Below are 18,783 nucleotides of genomic sequence, written 5' to 3'. Positions count from 1 at the left end.
TTTCCTCTCAGGACTTCTTTTACTGTATCCCACAGATGTTGGTTCATTGTGTTTTCATTTTTATTTGTCTCAAGGTATCCTTTGATATCTTCCTTGATCTCATTGCTAAACCATTCCTTGCGTAGAAACACGTTATTTAGCCCCTATTGTTTGTTTTTCAGTTTTTTCCTTATAATTGATTTCTAGTTTTATACCACTGTGATCAGAAAAGATGCTTGATATGATTTCAAACTTATGAAATTTATTGAGGCATGTTTTGTGACCTAACGTGTGGTCTATCCTGGAAAATGTACCATGTGCATGGAAAGAATATTCCATGAAAAGAATGTTTATTCTGCTACCCTGGGATGAAATGCTCTACAAATTTCATCTGATCTAATGTGTTAAGGCCGCTGTATCCTTTTTTGATTTTCTGTCTGTTAGATCTCTCTCTTGATGTCAATCGGGTGTTAAAGTCCCCTACTATGAGTGTATTGCTGTCAGTCTCTCTATGTTGCTTAATATTTGCCTTAGGTGCTTCTATTTTGGGTGCATAATTGTTTACAAAGGTTGTGTCATCTTGCTGGATTGATTCCTTTATCATTATGTAATGTCCCTCACTGTCTATTATAGCCTTTGTTTTAAAGTCTATTTTGTCTGATATAAGTATTGCTACCCTAGAGTTTTATTCATTTCCATTTACATGAACTATCTTCTTCCATCCCTTTACTTTCAATTTGGGTGTGTGTTTCAATCTAAAGTGCATCTCTTGTAGACAGCACATGTATGGGTCTTGTTTTCTTATCCATTCAGCTATGCTATGTCTTTTGGAGTATTTAGATCATTTATATTTAAAGTGATTAATAATAGTTACATAGTTATTACAATTTTATTATTCATATTTATGTTCCTTTTTTCTTTCTCTTTTTAATGTAACGCCCTTTAACATTTCTTGAAATACTGGTTTGATAGTGATGAATTCTTAAGCTTTTTCTTGTCTGGTAAGCTGTTTATATCTCCGTCAATATTAAATGAGAGCCTTGCTAGGTAGAGTAATCTTCATTGTATGTCCTTGCTTTTCATCACTTTGAATATTTCCTGCCAATCCCTTCTGGTCTGCAAAGTTTCTGTTGAGAAATCAGCTGACAGTCTTATGGGAGCCCCCTTGTAGGTAACTGGATGATTTTAAGTCTTTGTCATTAATCTTTGGCATTTTAATTATGATGTGTCTTGGGGTGGGCCTCTCGTGTTTCATCTTGTTTGTGACTCTCTGTGCTTCCTGGGCTTGTGTGTCTATTTCCTTAGAAAAGTTCTCCATCATTATTTCTTCAAATAGGTTTTCAATTCCTTGCTCTTTCCTTCTGGTACTCCCATGAAGCAAACATTGTTAAGCTTGATGTTGTCCCAGAGACACATTAAATTATCATTTTTTTTGGATTCCTTCTTCTTATTGCTCTTCTAATTGAGTGTTCTCTGCTACCTTATCTTCTAAATTGCTGATTCGATCATCTGCTTCATCGAACCTACTGCTGATTCCTCTTAAGGTATTCTTTATTTCACTTATCATATCCTTTATTTCTGACTGGTTCTTTTTAATATTTTCTATCTCCATTTTTGTTTTCTCTTTGTTGAAGTTCTCACTGAGTTCATCTACTCTTACCCTAAGTTCACTGAGCATCCTTATAACCGGTGTTTTGAATTTTGCATCTGGTAGATTGCTTGTCTCCATTTTGTTTAGTTCTTTTTTTCTGGAGCTTTGTTCTGTTCTTTCATTTGGGACATGTTTCTGTCTCCCCTTTTTGGCTGTCTCCCTGTGGTTGTTACTATGTATTAGGTAAGGCTGCTATGTCTTCTGGTCTCAGTATAGTGGCCTTATGTAGTAGGTATCCTATAGGGCCCAGAGACACAGTCTCGCCAGTCATCTGAGCTGGGAGCTCCAGGTATGTCCTTTTTATAGGTTGTGTGTGCCCTCCTATAGTAGCTTGGCCTTGGTAGCTGTTTGTACATCAATGGGTAGGACTGACCCTCAGTCTCATTGGTTGTAAGGACTGGCCAGTGACTACAGTGAAGCTGTTGTGCAGGGGTTGGCTGTACAGAGCAGGATCCACTTTAGCAGAACTCTAGTGCCTGTCCAGTCTGACTTGTGTGTGTCATCCTTGGATGTGGCCCCAGGTTGTCCTATGGCTTAGACCGAAGCCAACCACCGGGCGTGCAGGCCAGGGTCTTCTGAGAGGGGCCCTGCTGCAGACCAAGTTAAGCCAAAAGCCTGTGCCCTGCCTGGGGCCACCTGCCATGAGCCACCAAACAATCTGCAGATGGACACTACCTCTGCTGGGCCCAAGCCACAGAGGCCAGCTGCCTCTAGTGATGGGCTTGAGGCTGCTCGGCAAGGGATACAGAGCATACCAAGGCCAGATGCTACTTATTTAGGTTTTGTGAACATTTGAGGGATTTTAGGGAAGTTCGAAGCATGAGCCACTGGAAGTGGCTTGGGTGGGCCCACGAGTTAGCAGGGTCTCAGGAAATCACCAGGACAGGGAAACAAGTGTTAGCTAGGTTGATGGGGACTCGGATATGGTGGCCGCCTACACCTGCATGCTGGGCGGGAGAGGAATCAACAAAGAAACAATGCCCTCTGCTAGTACTTCTGTCTGGGAGAAAGCTGCCCCTCCAGCATTATCCCTAAAGCCAGACAAATCAGTTCCTCCCTGTACATCCCTGGTGCCTTTCAAGCTGCTGTACCAGCACTGAGGCTCAGAGCGAATGAGTACATCAGCAATTAAATCCATGCATGCAGGCCCCTTAAGAAGAATGTCTGCGACTCCATCAGCCCTCTGTCACACTCAACCTCAATCTCTGCTGTTTTTTACAACTAGAAGTTGCAAGGACTCCTCTTTCTGGCACTGGAACCCTGGGTTGGGAAGTCCACATTGGAGCTGAGACTCCTTGCTCCTCCAGGTGGACCTCCACAACTGACATATCCCTCCCGATTCTCAACTGTCATAAACAGATGTGTGACCAGTACATTTCACGTCTCTACCCCTCCTACCAGTCTCTAAGTGGCTCTTCTGTATGTTCCTAGTTGCAGGACTTCTGTTTAGCTAGACTTCATGCAACTTCCAATGATGGATGTGTTTGTGAGAGGTGGCAAGGACAGTATTTACCTATTCCACCAACTTCTCTTCAAACATTCTTAATCATGAGCACCACAGCACCCCAGGCAGTATAGATTATGACTAGGCCCATCAAAACCGAGAAGTGTAGGGAGAAATGCTTCAGTATGGAGAGAGATTTCAGTATGTTGCCAAGAGTGTGAATGACCCTCTTTCCTGGACAAAGAAATTTGTGTTATCACTCTTCACATGTGGGGATAAGCACACTGACCATACTGTGGTGCTGGCTTGAGCCAACATTGCTCTGGATGGGCTGGGGTCTTTCCTTATATGTGCCATGGGATGTGACTGGAGGACGCTCTGTGACAATCTGCACATCCAGTATAAAATTAACACACTGGAATTGAATAAGGGAGGAAACAGTGTAATATGTCTGGGTTGATGAAAAATCTCAAGAAAGGCCAGGACCGGTATCCAGAAGGTCAAGACAGTCCCAGGAGTGAAGGGCAGTATGAAAGAAGAGCTTGCATGTGCAAGTACCTGTGAATATGATCATGCTAGGACTTATGAAAGCCTGACTTGAAGAGAGGAATTGTTTTAGCACAGGGCGTAACACTGAACCATTTTATGCATAATATACTACGGGCATGGGAGAAATCTACATCTACATATCTATGTACTTATACCTGTATAGACAATTTACTTCTATCATTGGCTCTGAAACTTAACAAAGTGTATAAACCAGCAATTCCAATTCTAAGTATATACTTGACAGGCTTACACGTGAACTTCAAGAGACATGTAAATGAACATTAATAGCAGGACTGTTCCCCAAAACAAAAACCTGGAAACGACTACCAAGAGAAATAGAGATAAATTTACGTTGTAAACACACCTGCATTCACAGTGGTTCTTAACAGTGCAACAACAGAGGGTGAGCAAGGGTGAAGGATGATGATCCCCAGGCTGACGGTGGGGTGCAGTCTGAGGGTAACAGAGTTAGATGCAGGCTTTTTATTTTGGGGATAGGTAGATTCACAGCTAACTACATTCATTGGAAAATGACTGAACCAACTCTTTGACTTTATAAACCAAGAGAACACATGGGTGGGTGATAAGAAGTTTCAAATTGTTATAAATTAAAAGATATTGAAAAAAGTACTTTTTATTTTTATTTATATTTTATTAGTTTCAAATATACAGTACATTGATTAGACATTTATATAGTTTATAAAATGATCCCCCAAATTGCTCTCTCCACTAGCTCTACACTAGCCATTACATTAATGCTAACTGCATTCCTTATGCCGTGCTCCCCATCCCCGTAACCATCTATCAACTACTAATTTGTAATTCTTTAACCCTTCACCCCATTCTTCCAGCCCCCCAAACCTCCTCCCCTCTGTCACCAGATTGTCCTCTGTATTTGTGTGTTTTTGATTAGTTTGTTCTTTTTGTTCCTTCGTTCTGCATGTAAGTAAAATCTTATTTCACTCAGCATAATTACCTCTAGCTCCATTCATGTCGTTGCAAATGATAGGATTTCATTTTTTTAATGGCTGAGTAATATACCATTGTATATGCGAACCATAACTTCTTTATCCAATCGTCTGTTGATGGGCATTTAGGTTGCTTCCATATGTTGGCTATTGTAAATTGTGCTGCCATGAACATAGGGGTGGCACAGCTCTTTACGAAATAGTGTTTTGGTTTTCTTCGGATAAATACCCAGAAGTACAATTACTGGTTAAAAGGTATATCCATTTTTAGTTTTTTTGAGAAACCTCCAGACTGTTTTTCATACTGTACCAATTTGTAATCCCAGCAATGTGTATGAGTGCCCTTTTCTCTACATTCTCACCAACACTGGTTTTTTGATTTATTGATGATAGCCATTCTGACAGGTGTGAGGTGATACCTCATTGTGGTTTTAATTTGCATTTCTCTGATTAGTGACCTTGAGCATCTTTTCATATGTCTACTAGCCATCTGTATTTCCTCTTCAGAGAAATATCTGTTCAGGTCTTCTGCCCATTTTTAATTGGATTGTATTTTTGTTGTCGTTGTTGTTGAGTTCTATGAGTTCTTTATATTTTTGGATATTAACTTCTTATCATATGTATCGTAAGTGAATATCTTCTCCCAATTAGTCAGTTGTCTTTTTGTTTTGCTGATGGTTTCCTCTGCTGTATAAAAACGTTTTAGTTTGATGTAGTCCCATTTATTTTTTCTTTTGTTTCTCTTGCCTAAGGAGATATAGCTGAAAAGAAATTCCCGTTAGTAAAATAAGAGAGTTTACTACCTATGTTTTCTCTAGAAGTTCTATGCTTTCGGGTCTTACATTTAAGTCTTTAATCCGTTTTGAGTCTATTCTTGTATATGGTGTAAGAAGGTGGTCCAGCATGTATCTGTCCCATTTTCTCAACACCATTTACTGAAGAAACTGTCTTTATCCCATTGTATATTCTTACCTCCTTTGTCATACATTAAGTGAGTATACGGGCGTGGATTTATTTCTGGGCTCTCTATTCTGTTCCATTGATCAATGTATCTGTTTTTATGTCAGTATCATGCTGTTTTGATTACTGTAGCCTTGTAGTATAGTTTGATATCAGGTAAAGTGATACCTCCAACTTTGTTCTTCTTTCTCAAGATTACTGTGGCTATTAGGGGACTTTTATGAGTCCATATAAATTTTAGGATTATTTCTTCTAGCTCTCTGAAAAATGCCATTGGAATTTTGGTAGGATTGCATTGAATCTATAGATTGCTTTGGGTAGTATGGCCATTTGAATGATGCTGATTTTTCCTACCCATGAGCACGGTACACACTTCCATTTATTTGTATCTTCTTCAATTTCTTTTTTTAATGACTTATAATTTTCTGAGAACAGGTCTTTTACCTCCTTGGTTAATTTGATTCCCAGGTAGTTTATTGTTTCAATGCAATTGTAAATGAAATTGTTTTCTTAAATTTCTCTTAAATTTCTTAAAGTTCATCTTTGGTGCATAAAAATGCCACTAACTTCTGAATATTAATGTTGCGTATTGCTACTTTTCTGAATTAATTGATCAGTTCTAACGGTTTTTTGGTGGAATCTTTAGGTTTCTCTATATATAGTATCATGAAATGTTTTCCAAGAATAAAGTGAAAACACAGATCATTAGACAGAAATCAATTCAATAAGCAAAAGTTTTAGAAGTCAAATCAAGGAATGAACACATGAGAAAGTAACACTGGCAATTAAAGCAGACCATCCATTCATTTAAAAGCAGTCATTTAAAATGTAAGAAAAAAGCTGACCAATCTCACAATTTTATATACCTAGGAGAAATTATTTTCTAAGAAAATGTCACAAACATTCACTCAAACGTAAGGATAAAAAAATGATTAACCAATTTTAGTATATAAATTTAACATCAAAGTCTCTAAAATTTAGATGAGTTCTCTCAACATATTAACGTAGTTTTGTGTGTGATGTAAACTCTTCTAAAGAATATGCCAGTCCACATTATCCTATTAAACTAATAAAAATGTTCACAGAAGTAAAAAGACAGAACACTTGACCAAGAACATGACTCTTACTGAGAAACAGCTATTCCTTCAACCTCTTCCTCCTCCTACAGGCTTTCTCAGGTAAGACCAGACTTGAGAGGTATTGAGATGAGACTATGCCTTTTGGAGCTTAAAATCATCATACCTAATTTCTGTGCCACAACTACCCAGATAGGGAAAGCCTCTGCCATCCACCGATACAAGAGGTAGTCATACAGTCAATTACTACATGGAGACCAACAGGTGAGTTTTCTAGCCTTCTTTGGAATGTCCTTCCTTCTTAGTGAATCCTACATGTTACCAGGCAGCCATGGGTTATGTGGGCTAGACTGACCCTCCACTTGAGGTACAGACCTGACAGCCTTTTAGTACCTGCTAGTCATGGGGTCACCAGATGAGGATGGGCAGCATTCTTCCTTTCTGAAGTCCTCGAGTTTCCCAGTCTCCATCCCATCCCTGGGGCCTTAATCCTCAAACTGCCTTTCCTTTCTTTTTCCAACCTCCCTTCCTAGAGCCAAGTGCCCCTCCTCATTGGAGAGATACTTTTAATCATAGTTGAAAATAGCTTGACCCTCCTCTCTCAACAACCTTATGACTATGTGTGTATTGGAGCAGATAGGAAAGTGAGTAGGTGAGGCTAGTCGAGAGTAACCTGCACTGGCCAGGAAGGAAGGGATAGCCTGGATGGGATAGTGGCAGGGTTTGCCCTTCTCACTCCTCCTCTAAAAAATTTTGAACCTGTTGAAAATTATACTATATCATTAAACTAGGTGTTGACTGCACACTCTCTCACACACACACCATGGGTTGTGAACCAACCCATGTAGGAATAGCAAATGTAGAATATTGGGTTACAATTTATATGACACATGTAGCTCATGCCTCATATTCCCACACAGAACCCTCTGGCCATGAAGATGAATATCAGTCCCTAGAAACAGGCAGAATAGCCTCCAGGAATATGGAGGTAGGAATGATATTTTTATTACAGACTGTGGTTGGAATCCTGAGGAATTTCTCTCTTCTTTGCCATTATATCTTCCTTCACTTCACTGGATGCAAGTTAAGGTCACGAATTCCATTCTCCAACACCTGGCTTTAGCCAACTCCTGTTTTCTCTAAGGAGTTATCAGTATAGTGGAAGTTTTTGGATGGCCCATCTCCTCAGTGATAGTGGATACAAACGTGTTTTTCATGTCCAGTGTCCATGGACAAGGGGCACCTCTGGCCTCTTGAGCGTCTTCAAGTTCATCACAATCAGCCCCAGGAATCCCTGGTGGGCAGAGATTAAGTAAAAGCTCCCAGGTACGTGAGGTTCTCAAATTTGCTGTGCTGGATGTTATACCTGTTAATAAGCTGAGTTTCTCCTCCATATGTAACTGGCGAATGGAGTAGCAGAAACATCATAAAGCGAAGAGATTTTGGATACTGTTCTGCTGTATTTCTGGACAAAATCACAATCTATTTATAAGCACTGCAATCATTCCCTGATATTTCATCTTTGGGCTCACACTCTGGGCCAGCAGCTCCCTGGTTCTCATCCTGTACAGACACAAGCAGCAGGTCCAACGTATTCCTAAGAGTAATGTTTCCCCGAATCCTCCCCTGAGATCAGAGCCACCTAGAACATCCTTGTCCTCATGAGAACCTTTGTATCTTTTTACACTCTCTCCTCCATCTCTCACATTTACTTGGCTTTTTTTTTTTTAATTAAATTTACTGGGGGTTGACATTGGTTAATAAAATCATATAGGTTACAAGTATTTGGTTATTTCTAATAATCCCAGTTTGTGGCTAGTGAACATGTCTGTACTAACTGCTGCATCTTTACCAACTGCCAGCCCCTACACTCTCATGAGCCACGATTCCAGAGTGTCCAGGCCCTGCTTTGCCTGGAAAAAAGATACAAATTCCCATGCAATTATCAGAAAAAACTAAATTGTATGTTTTTACAATATTCACTTGTTTATTCTCTCATCTCTCTGTAACCTAAGCACTATTTGAAAGCAGTCACATCATGAGCCAGTGGTGAGACCAAGACAGACTGAACTTTTGCGCCAGTGAAAACAAGGAAAATGTAACAATGATTGTAAATTAAATGTTATGCATGTATTATGCAGCTATTTATATAATTAAAGTTTTACTAATGCTTACAGTCTTTTCACTATAAGAATATGTCCTAAAACAATCTAAAGATTAAGGAAAAGTATTTGTGTGTGTAACTTTCCAACAAATTAAGTTCCTTATGGTAACAAAGCATGAAATTTAAGTTAAAAGACATTCCATCAAAAAGAAGGAACATAAGAACCGGTGGATAACTCACACTTTATGCACAAACACCCACTTACACAAAGATACAGACACACACATACATGAACACACCCATTCAAATGCACACACTCACGTATATACACTCACTCACAGCCACACAATCACAAATACTCACGTATTTGCCATACACACTCATACTCACATTCATACACACTCATAATAAAAGTACAATTATAGAAGTTCACAGTTATACTCAGGTTCTTAAAAATCACACTCTAATAGTCCCCATGAGTGAGCATAGCTCAATGTGTTTACATATGGATACACAGTAGTAAGACAGTTCTGTGGGCACCTGAATATGGAGGCTATTTTCATCATTCATTATCATACCAACACTGCTTAACCCACATAGAAACTGTTTTCAATAACCAAAATATTAAAAGTACTGCAAGCAAGGCCACTTTAGGTAGAGGCACATTGTAGGAAAGTTGGTGTGTGTAGACAAGTGATAGTGAGTGGGTAATACAACACAATGAAAACGAGGGTATGGGAAAAGGGGGCACAGGTATAAATTGGAACTGCATGGAGTCAGGGTCCCAGGCGGGTAACAGTGCAGGGAAAGAGAAAGCAGACGATCTATAGCAATTTCCTAGGGCTGCTGTAAGACGATACCATGAACAGTGGCTTCAAACTGTGGAAATGTATTTTCTCACAGTTCTGGAAGCAGAAGCCTGAAATGGGGTTGCTGGCAGGGCCACACCCTATCTGAAGGCTCTGAGGTGGGGGATCTTGCTTCTTCCTCAAGCCCTGTGGGTGTTGGCACCCTTGGCCTTCCATGGCTTGTACCCTCATCACTCCAATGTCTGCTTCCATCATCAAAGGTGTCCTGTGTATCTCTGTGGGTCCAAACTTCCCTCCTCTTAGGGGGACCCCAGTCACTGGGTTAGGGCCCACTCTAGTCAAGTATGACCTCATTTTAACTCGATCACATCTATAGAGGCCCTAGGTTTCATGTACAGGTACTGACCGGGCATTAGGATTTGAACATATTTATCTGAGAAACACAACTTAATGCACAACAGGGCTAAAAGGAACACAACAGTTGTATGACGTGTGTGGGGGGGGCGGTTAAAGTGCACTGCAGGTGTACGGGTACAAAGGGAAGTGTGCAAAAAACTTAAGGATACGGGGGAAATTAAGTGTTGAGGGGATAAGGGAGTGAAGGGATAATGGAGATTGGAGGGGGGTAATTGGCAAAGGAGGGTACAAGGCTGGTTTGGGTAAAAGAGACAGAAACCTTTACGCCTATGGAGGTTAGAGATCAGAGGTGAAAGGGGGGATATGTGGTTGTGGTTTGAGTCTTGGAGATGTTTAGTGTTCCAGAAAGAGATAAAGCATAGGTCATAATGGTCATGGAAGTGTGTAGAGAGAGATAAAATGAGCTGGGAGGACAGTGGGCATCAGTAGGATAACAGGCTTAGGAGAAAGGGTCATGGATTGTAGGGTCTGGAGTAATGGCTGCAGAATTATGGGGAAGCTATGGACACCTGACATTATGGTGACTCCATCTGAGGGTGGTTAGACACAAGAAAAGGACTGAAGTCATTCGAATGTGTTGGAGTATAACAAAGGTCAAGGTAAAAGGAGGGTATGGACAATGGAAGGTTTGGGGGAAAGTGAGATGGGTTAGTTGAAGACTCTGGAGTCAGAGATAGGACTTGACTTTCATAAGGCTGGAGGTCTAAAGTACACAGGATGGAGGAAGGGGAGCAATACAGAAGTTGAGAAGAGTCATTTGGAGGGAAGAGTGAGGTCTAGTAGGTGGCCAGAAGTCACAATAAGGAAGAGATAGAGGGAGGGAATAGATGTAAGTGGGGAAATGGAGATTATAGCAGGTAGATGAAAGTTCACTAATTTATTATCCTATTCATTAGTTCTGATTTGCAACTGATACACAATTAAATGGTGAGATTTCAATTTCAGCCCATGAGTCAATAACCTCACTTATATAAATTACCCTTGGAAGTCTCTTCGTTTAAACATAGAGGACCACAAGTAAAATTTTTGTGAGCAATGAACCACAAATGTTATCTCTTCTTCGGGGATACTAGTTTCAAGGTGTGACCATGGAGGGATCACATGGAAAACATGAGAAAAAAATGAATTCTGCCAACAACCTGAATGGTTCTAGGAGTGAACTTTCACTTACAGGCTACAGATAATAAGCACACTTGTAAAAGCCAGTACGTCTAATAAACAAAGGAGAGAGCCTTTATTTTCCAAAGCAAACAATAAGCAAAGACAAATCAAGAACAAAAGTTTCTAGACTAAAGCGTCAAGGTTTATGCATAACACTTAGTAAATCTTCCCAAATCCTTACTGATGATGAGAAAAAGTGATTAACATTATGGACAAAGAATCTGGCAGATAGGACTTGAACCAAGTAAACAAAGTTAACATCAACTATAATGGGACAAGCTGACATCAGTGCCAGGCCTCCCTTTAGAATCACCTGCAGCACTTAATACAACACCAATGTTTTAACTCAGACCTATAAACAGAATCTGTGGAGGAGGGCTCAAGTGATGATCGTCCTTAAAATTCCATGATTGTACTGGGAAACCTGGGCTGAGAACCACACTATTTAAGCCTTGCTTTTCAAGCTTTAATGCACATAGAAATCACTTTCTCCAGACCTCTTTCTTAAACACTGTGACTCTGCAGGTTTGCAGTGGGGCCTATGAACTGGCATCTTTAACAAGTTCCAAGTTAAGTGCCAATGTTGCTCCCCCTGAACCCCACTACCTGTAGCACACAAGAGAGAGCAGGCACAGCACACCTGAGCCCTGACACCAAACATCTCAACACAAATACTGCCTGTTCCCAGTAAACGCCAACAATCACTGCCTTGAGAGATCATATTCTTTGCTGGCCCTTTGAAATTTACAGAAGGCTAGAGAAGGTAGTAGTATTATCTGAGTGAATGTGTATTTGGAAAACTAGTTGTATATATTCACTGATGCAATGTTTATTAAGCACTTACTATGTGCTCACAAGTAGGTTACAGTACACTACTGTGTTGGGAATCTGGCATATGTGAATTCATCCTCATAAAACCCTTTGGAGTTAGGTACCAAAATTTCCATATTTCAAGTAAGAATGTAGATATTGGGCCCCACCTTTCTGTCTCTTCTATTTCCCTACCATGGATTTAAAATACAACCTGCTTCTATAGTATAGGAGCTAAATAGAGCTGGATGAGAGAAATACAGAAGGGTGAGGTAGTTCAGAAGAGTTTGTTTATATTTTTCGGTAATAGGTAGATAAATGTTGAATTTTATAAGTAATTGACAAAGTTTCCTTCATCCGTGAGCAATATATGAGAATTCTAATGCTACCACTCTGAAATTTTCTATTATCAGATTTTTAAAAATTTTAGATATTCTAGAAAACATAAATATGAATTGGTACATCATTATGCTTGCCATGGTGACCAGAATGAAAGTGTACTGATATTATCTCACACACACACACACACACACACACACACACACACACACACACACTTTTAAAAAGAAGTAATTTATGACACAGATGAACCTGGAGAACACTATGCTAAGTGAAATAAGCCAGACACATAAAGGAAAATACTGTGCAGTGTTATCTTTAAAAACTCTTATAAAAGGGTTAGAGTGGTGGTTGCTAGGGTCTGGGGGAAATGGGGAGATGCTTGTGAAATGATACTAAGTTTCAGTTATACAGAATGAGTATGTTCTGGAATTCTCATTTACTGCCTGGTGACTATAAGTAATAACAGTGGATTGCATACTTGAAATTTGCTGAGTGTATCTTGAGAGTTATTAAAAGAAAAAAGTAAAGTGTGTAAGATGATAGACATGTTATTAACTTGATGGTGGGTGATCATTTCACAACACGTATATATTTTATTTTGTAACTTGAGCAACTCCTCGAACTGCAGGAATGGAAAACACCATACTGGATGGGATGGCTCTTAAAGCACAGGAGAAATGAGAAAGATAGAAATTAAGGCACAAAAACATACAGGTCTTTTGCTTCCATTTAATACTTTGGGGTTTTGGGAAATTTTGAACACCAGCCCTCGAGGTGGGAGAAGCACCCAACCAAAACTCTTATTGAGTAGAGGAGATTCCAGGATTGTGTCAGACCTGGACACAGCCCAGGAAGGGGTGGATGTGGGCAAGTCTGGAGCAGACAGTTGGCCCTGACTTCTTAAGTCCATACCTCTAAATTATTTCCACCTCTGACTTTCCTAAGCCCGCCCATAAAAACTTAACTTTTATTGTTGGTATAATTTTATTGTATACTTAAGTTTTCTGGGACAATTATATTAGAAAATATTTTATTAACTAGGTTAAAGACAAACATAAAAAAACAACTATTACTAATAAACACCTCTTCTGTGTGTTGATGGCCTTTCAAGAGGTCACATCCTATCTCACACAACATAAAAAAGAAACTGGCTGAAATAAAGACAAAATGCCCCCTAAACCCAGGGACCATGACTGTTACATCTGCTTTCTGACCCTATGGAATGGAAAAAATAAATTTATCATTTACATTGCTAGTCCTCCAGTATTCCTCACCAGAAGACCAGGAAATGGAGCGACTTCCATGTAGCTGATATTATTCATTCTTTGGCCTATACAGAATAATAACGATGGAACCACTGGCCCAGGTAGATGAGTCCTAACCGCAAAACAGGTTTATAGTAAACCTACAGCTATGTCACAAAGCGTAGTAGAACATTATCCGATACCTACAGTTTTTGTGACGTTTGTATTGTTCTTTAAAGAAGGCACGTGCATAAGAATTCTGCTACTTACCAACTTGTGCAAGATCCAGCTCAGGACACTAGAGGGGCCAATGTACTTTGGGGCTTTTACATTAAACTCTGCCCACCTGGAATTTCTGGGACTGATAGTGATGACTTGGAAAACACTAAAGTGACAGACAGATGGTATAAACAAATATACCTCTGGCCACTCTGTGAACATAGAAAATTAGTTTGCACTCAGAATAACGAAGAAAATGTTTCAACCCAAAACTTGCTGTGGTCTCTGAGATTCCTCTAAAAAGAACAAACAACAGTTGACTACATGCAAATGACTGACAATGAAACCTGTTGAACTTGTCCTGGTTCCACTTCAGTAAAGGAAAAGATAATGATGTAAGAGTAAGAAATTCTTCAGGATTCTAATCTGGACCAGGAAGATCATTCCAATTTTAAAATATACAGAGGCCATTCTGTTATTTTCCAAGGATCAATATTCATACTCAAAAATAGAGGATTTAGCTTAAAAAATGAGTTGTGGGCTACTTTCTTAATGAAAAACAATGCAAAAATTCACCAAATTCTAATATATCTTTGCAATAGAAAAATTACAAACTGCTGATCAGAACCTACAACAGCCTGGATGGGTGATGTGGTATGGGGAGGGCAGAGATGCAGTAGCCAAAACACTTCAAAGGAGAATGACTGTGTTATACACGTGGCCAAGAAATATGAAAACAAGAGGAACTGGAATTAGGAAATTAAACAAGAATTTTCTTCCTAAATTCAGTCAGAAGTGCAGCCTGGGAATAGGTGTTCTCCCTCCACATGTAGAATTCATGTCAATTTTTCACCCTGGAAATTTTCTCTCTCTTACCTGGAGCTACATCATTCCTTTATGAACATCTGGCTCCTAATTATAGAGTACCTATGACACATCCAGCACTGTCTTATGTTTTATCACTTAATATAATTGTCAAGACAAACCTGTGACTTACGAAGTAGCCATCACTAAATTTATCCTGAACAAATTGGCAGAAAGAAAGTGAATAACTTTGATGATGTCACTTCTGAGAGAATAACTAAAGAAAAGTTGGCTTAGTGTTTTTCTCCAATAGGAGAAATGAAATATATTAAACAAAATGCACCTTAATACACTCATGGTAGAATTATACTCATTTTTAAGTTTATTTCCATAAACCAAAAAATTTAATAAAAACCATTACTGAAATCACTGAGCAAGTTATATAAGCAATATTTTTCAAGAATGTTGAAAGAAAACATTAAGTCTTGTATGGGTAACAGAAAAGTAAAAAAACAATTTCACAGGGACATTCTTAACCAAGAATCATAAGGTTTGAGAGAAATAAATTGAGAGTAACGTACAGAAATATGATTCACAGAATGAATCTCTAAGGTTTCTAGCCTTGTTAATCATCAACTATTTTGAAATAACCTACTTGATCCAATATTTCTCTGTCCTTCTGAAGATATGTGTAGAAACATATGCAGGCCTTCCTCCTTAATACTCATTTAGATTTATCAAAACCATTAAAACTGTCTATGTCATGTAGACTCAGAAAAAGTTTATGTGTAAAAAAAATACAGGGCAAAAAATGTAATTCAGAAACTCCAAAATATGCCTTCTAATTATACTTATGATTTTGTTAAATTAGTATTTGTTAAGCAGAGCCCCTGATGTTGGATGGTGAGCAGTTCAACAGGAGACCACAAGCAAAACTGGAATAGACAAGTTTATTATTCACAGGTCCTGAAGAAAGTATACAGCATGCTAGGAAGGGTTACACGCAGAGGGCAAGGCAGGATTCAGAGTGGCAGGAACCAGGGCACATACCTTTATTAGGGTCCACTGGGAAAGACTTTGGGGGATTCAATTAAAACACCCCCCAAAAAATTTTAGTAAGCTCTGAAGATATCTTATCTAAGGGGCATTAAGGTGAAGGCTGTGAGATACAACAGAGACTGTTGCTCACAGGCTGCTGGAGAAGTCATATCATGAACTCACATTTACTTGTGACTCTGAACTGTTGTCTAGTGTATGCACTAGCAGGAGGGTAGTATCAGTTGAAGTCTCCTTAGCTACACAAAATAAATGCCAAGACGGCAATATCATGACATAGTTTAGCTGAACTTTCAAAAATACTCCTATATCATCCTTATTGTAACCAACATAATGTCCCAGTAGGTACAATAAAAATAAATATTACATATAAATTACGGGGAAAATCTTTTCATATTATTTGAGGTTAAAAGCCATGGGGGAGAGGGATTGGGAGTGATGTTATTTTACTGTATTACCAAATAGTATAGGGTTACCTACGACCTTCAATAAGGTGGGGCAGGTTAACGTCAGTGGCAGGATAACACTTCATTCATTACACCAGTGTTAACACATTCAAATCCATTCGGCTTTATTAATAAAAATATATTGATCAAACATAAGTCTAAATAAAGCATTGCAAACTCACTGTATGATCAATGGTCAAAACCATGGATTATAAGCACTGAAGCAGCATTCCTATTCTCATATGATGATCTGAGAATTGTGCTTTCTATGGTTTTCAAGATGAAGGCAAATTACTTAGTAAACATAGACGTACAATAATTTTATGCATTTAGGGAAATCTCAAGATTTATTTCAATCACATCAAATATTCATGACTTGTATCTATGGCTGCTGTGAAGATATATCAACATTTTAATGAACTACCACCTTTTTTTCCTTAAAGAGCAATTGGTTAAAACTAGTTAAAATTCAGAATGTTCCTCCATCTTACATTAATGCAAGGAATGATGCCCTAAATACCTACTTCATGGTGACTTATATTAACATTCTATATCAACTACAATCAGCATCTTCATTTAGATTTTATGCATACACTGTACATGACAGTGTAATTAATCTTCCATGGAAAAGTAAATATAAGTGAATCTCACCTAATATACAAGAGCTCTCAAATCTTTCAGGCTGCAACAATCAACACCATACTTCACATACACACTAGAAGTAAAGGACAGCATAAAGAGATTTGAGAACAGAAATACATTAACATTTCCTTTACAAAAAAATTTTAAATACCGTCAAAATAAAGGATACAATATAAGTGATTACACTTGTCTAAACAACCATCCACTTGATACTCTGAAGCATACTAACCAGTAAACTATCAAGTTTACTAACTTTTAATTATGTTCTATAAGTATTGATTTAGAGCATCAAAAGCGCTATTGACTTACCATTTGCTACTGGTATTTTAGATTATATACTTCCTCAGGTTTTTTACATCCTTAAAATCACTTTTCAGCATAAAATCTGTGTTTTCTAAAGTATGTATTCTGGAAAAGGGTCTTTCATCATTTATTGAAAATGCAGAACTTCTCTCCAGTATGCATTCTCTGATATTAAGACTGTAGTTTCATCTAAAGGGTTTTCCACTTTCTTTAGTTTTAAGGATTCTCTCCAGTATAAATTCTCATGTGTTGATTAAGATGTGAACACTGAATAAAGGCTTTGTCGCATTCATTACATTGGTACTGCTGCTCTCCAGAATGAATTCTTTGATGTCGATCAAGGCTTGAGTATTGGTTAAAAGCTTTGCCACATTCACTACACTTATAAGGCTTCTCTCCAGTATGAATTCTCTGATGTCGAGTAAGGCTTGAGCATTGTGTAAAGGCTTTGCCACATTCTATACATTTGTAAGGCTTCACTCCAGTATGAATTCTCATATGTTGAGTAAGTTTTGAGCATTGGTTAAATGCTTTGCGACATTCTCTACATTTATGAAGCTTCTCTCAGTATAAGATTCTCTGATGTGGTAGGTAAGGCGAACATGAGTAAAGGCTTTGCCACATTCCTATACATTTGTAAAGGCTTCTCTCAGTATGAATTCTCAAATGTTGAGTAAGTTTTGAGCACTGGTTAAATGCTTTGCCACATTCTCTACATTTGTAAGGCTTCTCTCCAGTATGAATTCTCTGGTGTTCAGTAAGATGTGAACGTCGCTTAAAGGCTTTCCCACATTCTTTACATTTGTAAGGTTTCTCTCCAGTATGGAATTTCTTATGTCTATTTAGATTGGATAACGCACGAAAGATGTTCCCACACTGATTACATTTGTAAGGTTCCTCGCCAGTATGACTATTCTGATGTTCAGTAAGATTTAAAGATCGGTTCAAAGATTTGTCACCTTCACTATATTTGTCAATCTTCTCTACGATATGAATACTCTGATGTATAAGATTTGAGCTTTGATCAAAATCTTTCCCACATTTATAATGGTTCTCCGGAAGCCGAGTTCTCTGACGTTTATTGGGATTTGACCCTTGGTTAAAGTTTTTCCAAGATTCATTGCACTGATTACTTCTCTCTCCATTAAATGTACTCTGGTAATCATTGAAGATAGGAAGGCCTTTAGTGAGGGCTCTAGTTTTGTTACACATGTAAAGTTGTTCCCCATGAACTATTCTATGATATCTATTGAACTATGATGATTGTATAAAGACCCCCCGCACAATGTTTATGAAAATTAGAGACTTTGGAACAAGAAGAGATTAATTCTTGGTGGGAGAATAATGAATTCTTGATTAAGGGCTTCCCAAATGCATCGCTTTTAGTATTTCTATTATTTTCAAATTTCTAGATTTTTAGAACGTTTGACTGAATGTTTAATTCAATCTCACATTTTAAATAATTCGAATAATTATTCACAACACAAATTAGGTGACTTCCATGGTTTTTAAATTTCTTTTCAGAGAATGTATATATTTTAAAAATTGGTTTTGGTCTTTCAGTTCAGAAACATATTGCTCTACAAACATAACTAACTTACAGGGGGAGTTTTCCCAAGATGTTTTTTATCCTTGATCTTTTTGGCAAAAAGGATCTTATTTTGGGTAATTTCCCCAGTTTGGCTATATCCATCATAATGTCCTTTCTTCCCTTTGCATGCCCCCTCACATTCTCAGCCTTTCACTAAGTGTAAATTCTCAAGGCCACACCTTCCATATCTTACCAGTAGCATGTTGTG

General features: G+C 38.4%; 1 protein-coding gene and 1 pseudogene across 1 annotated transcript; one reads left to right on the top strand and one right to left on the bottom strand.

The window, feature by feature from the left end:
* Positions 1 to 7,411: 7,411 nt before the first annotated feature.
* On the top strand, positions 7,412 to 8,801 carry LOC120618851 (vomeronasal type-1 receptor 2-like; annotated as a pseudogene).
* Positions 8,802 to 14,896: 6,095 nt separating this feature from the next.
* On the bottom strand, positions 14,897 to 18,777 carry LOC120618850 (zinc finger protein 85-like). Its single transcript, XM_039882896.1, is given in 2 exon segments — positions 14,897 to 18,139; positions 18,769 to 18,777. Coding segments are annotated over 2 exon segments (948 nt in total). The 3' UTR covers positions 14,897 to 17,200.
* Positions 18,778 to 18,783: the final 6 nt, after the last annotated feature.

The sequence above is a fragment of the Pteropus medius genome, unplaced genomic scaffold, assembly GCF_902729225.1.
Source record: "Pteropus medius unplaced genomic scaffold, Ma_sr-lr_union100, whole genome shotgun sequence".
Classification (NCBI taxonomy): domain Eukaryota; kingdom Metazoa; phylum Chordata; class Mammalia; order Chiroptera; family Pteropodidae; genus Pteropus; species Pteropus medius.
The sequence above is the reverse complement of the archived record's forward strand: the minus strand, read 5'-3'. Positions and strand labels throughout refer to the sequence as shown.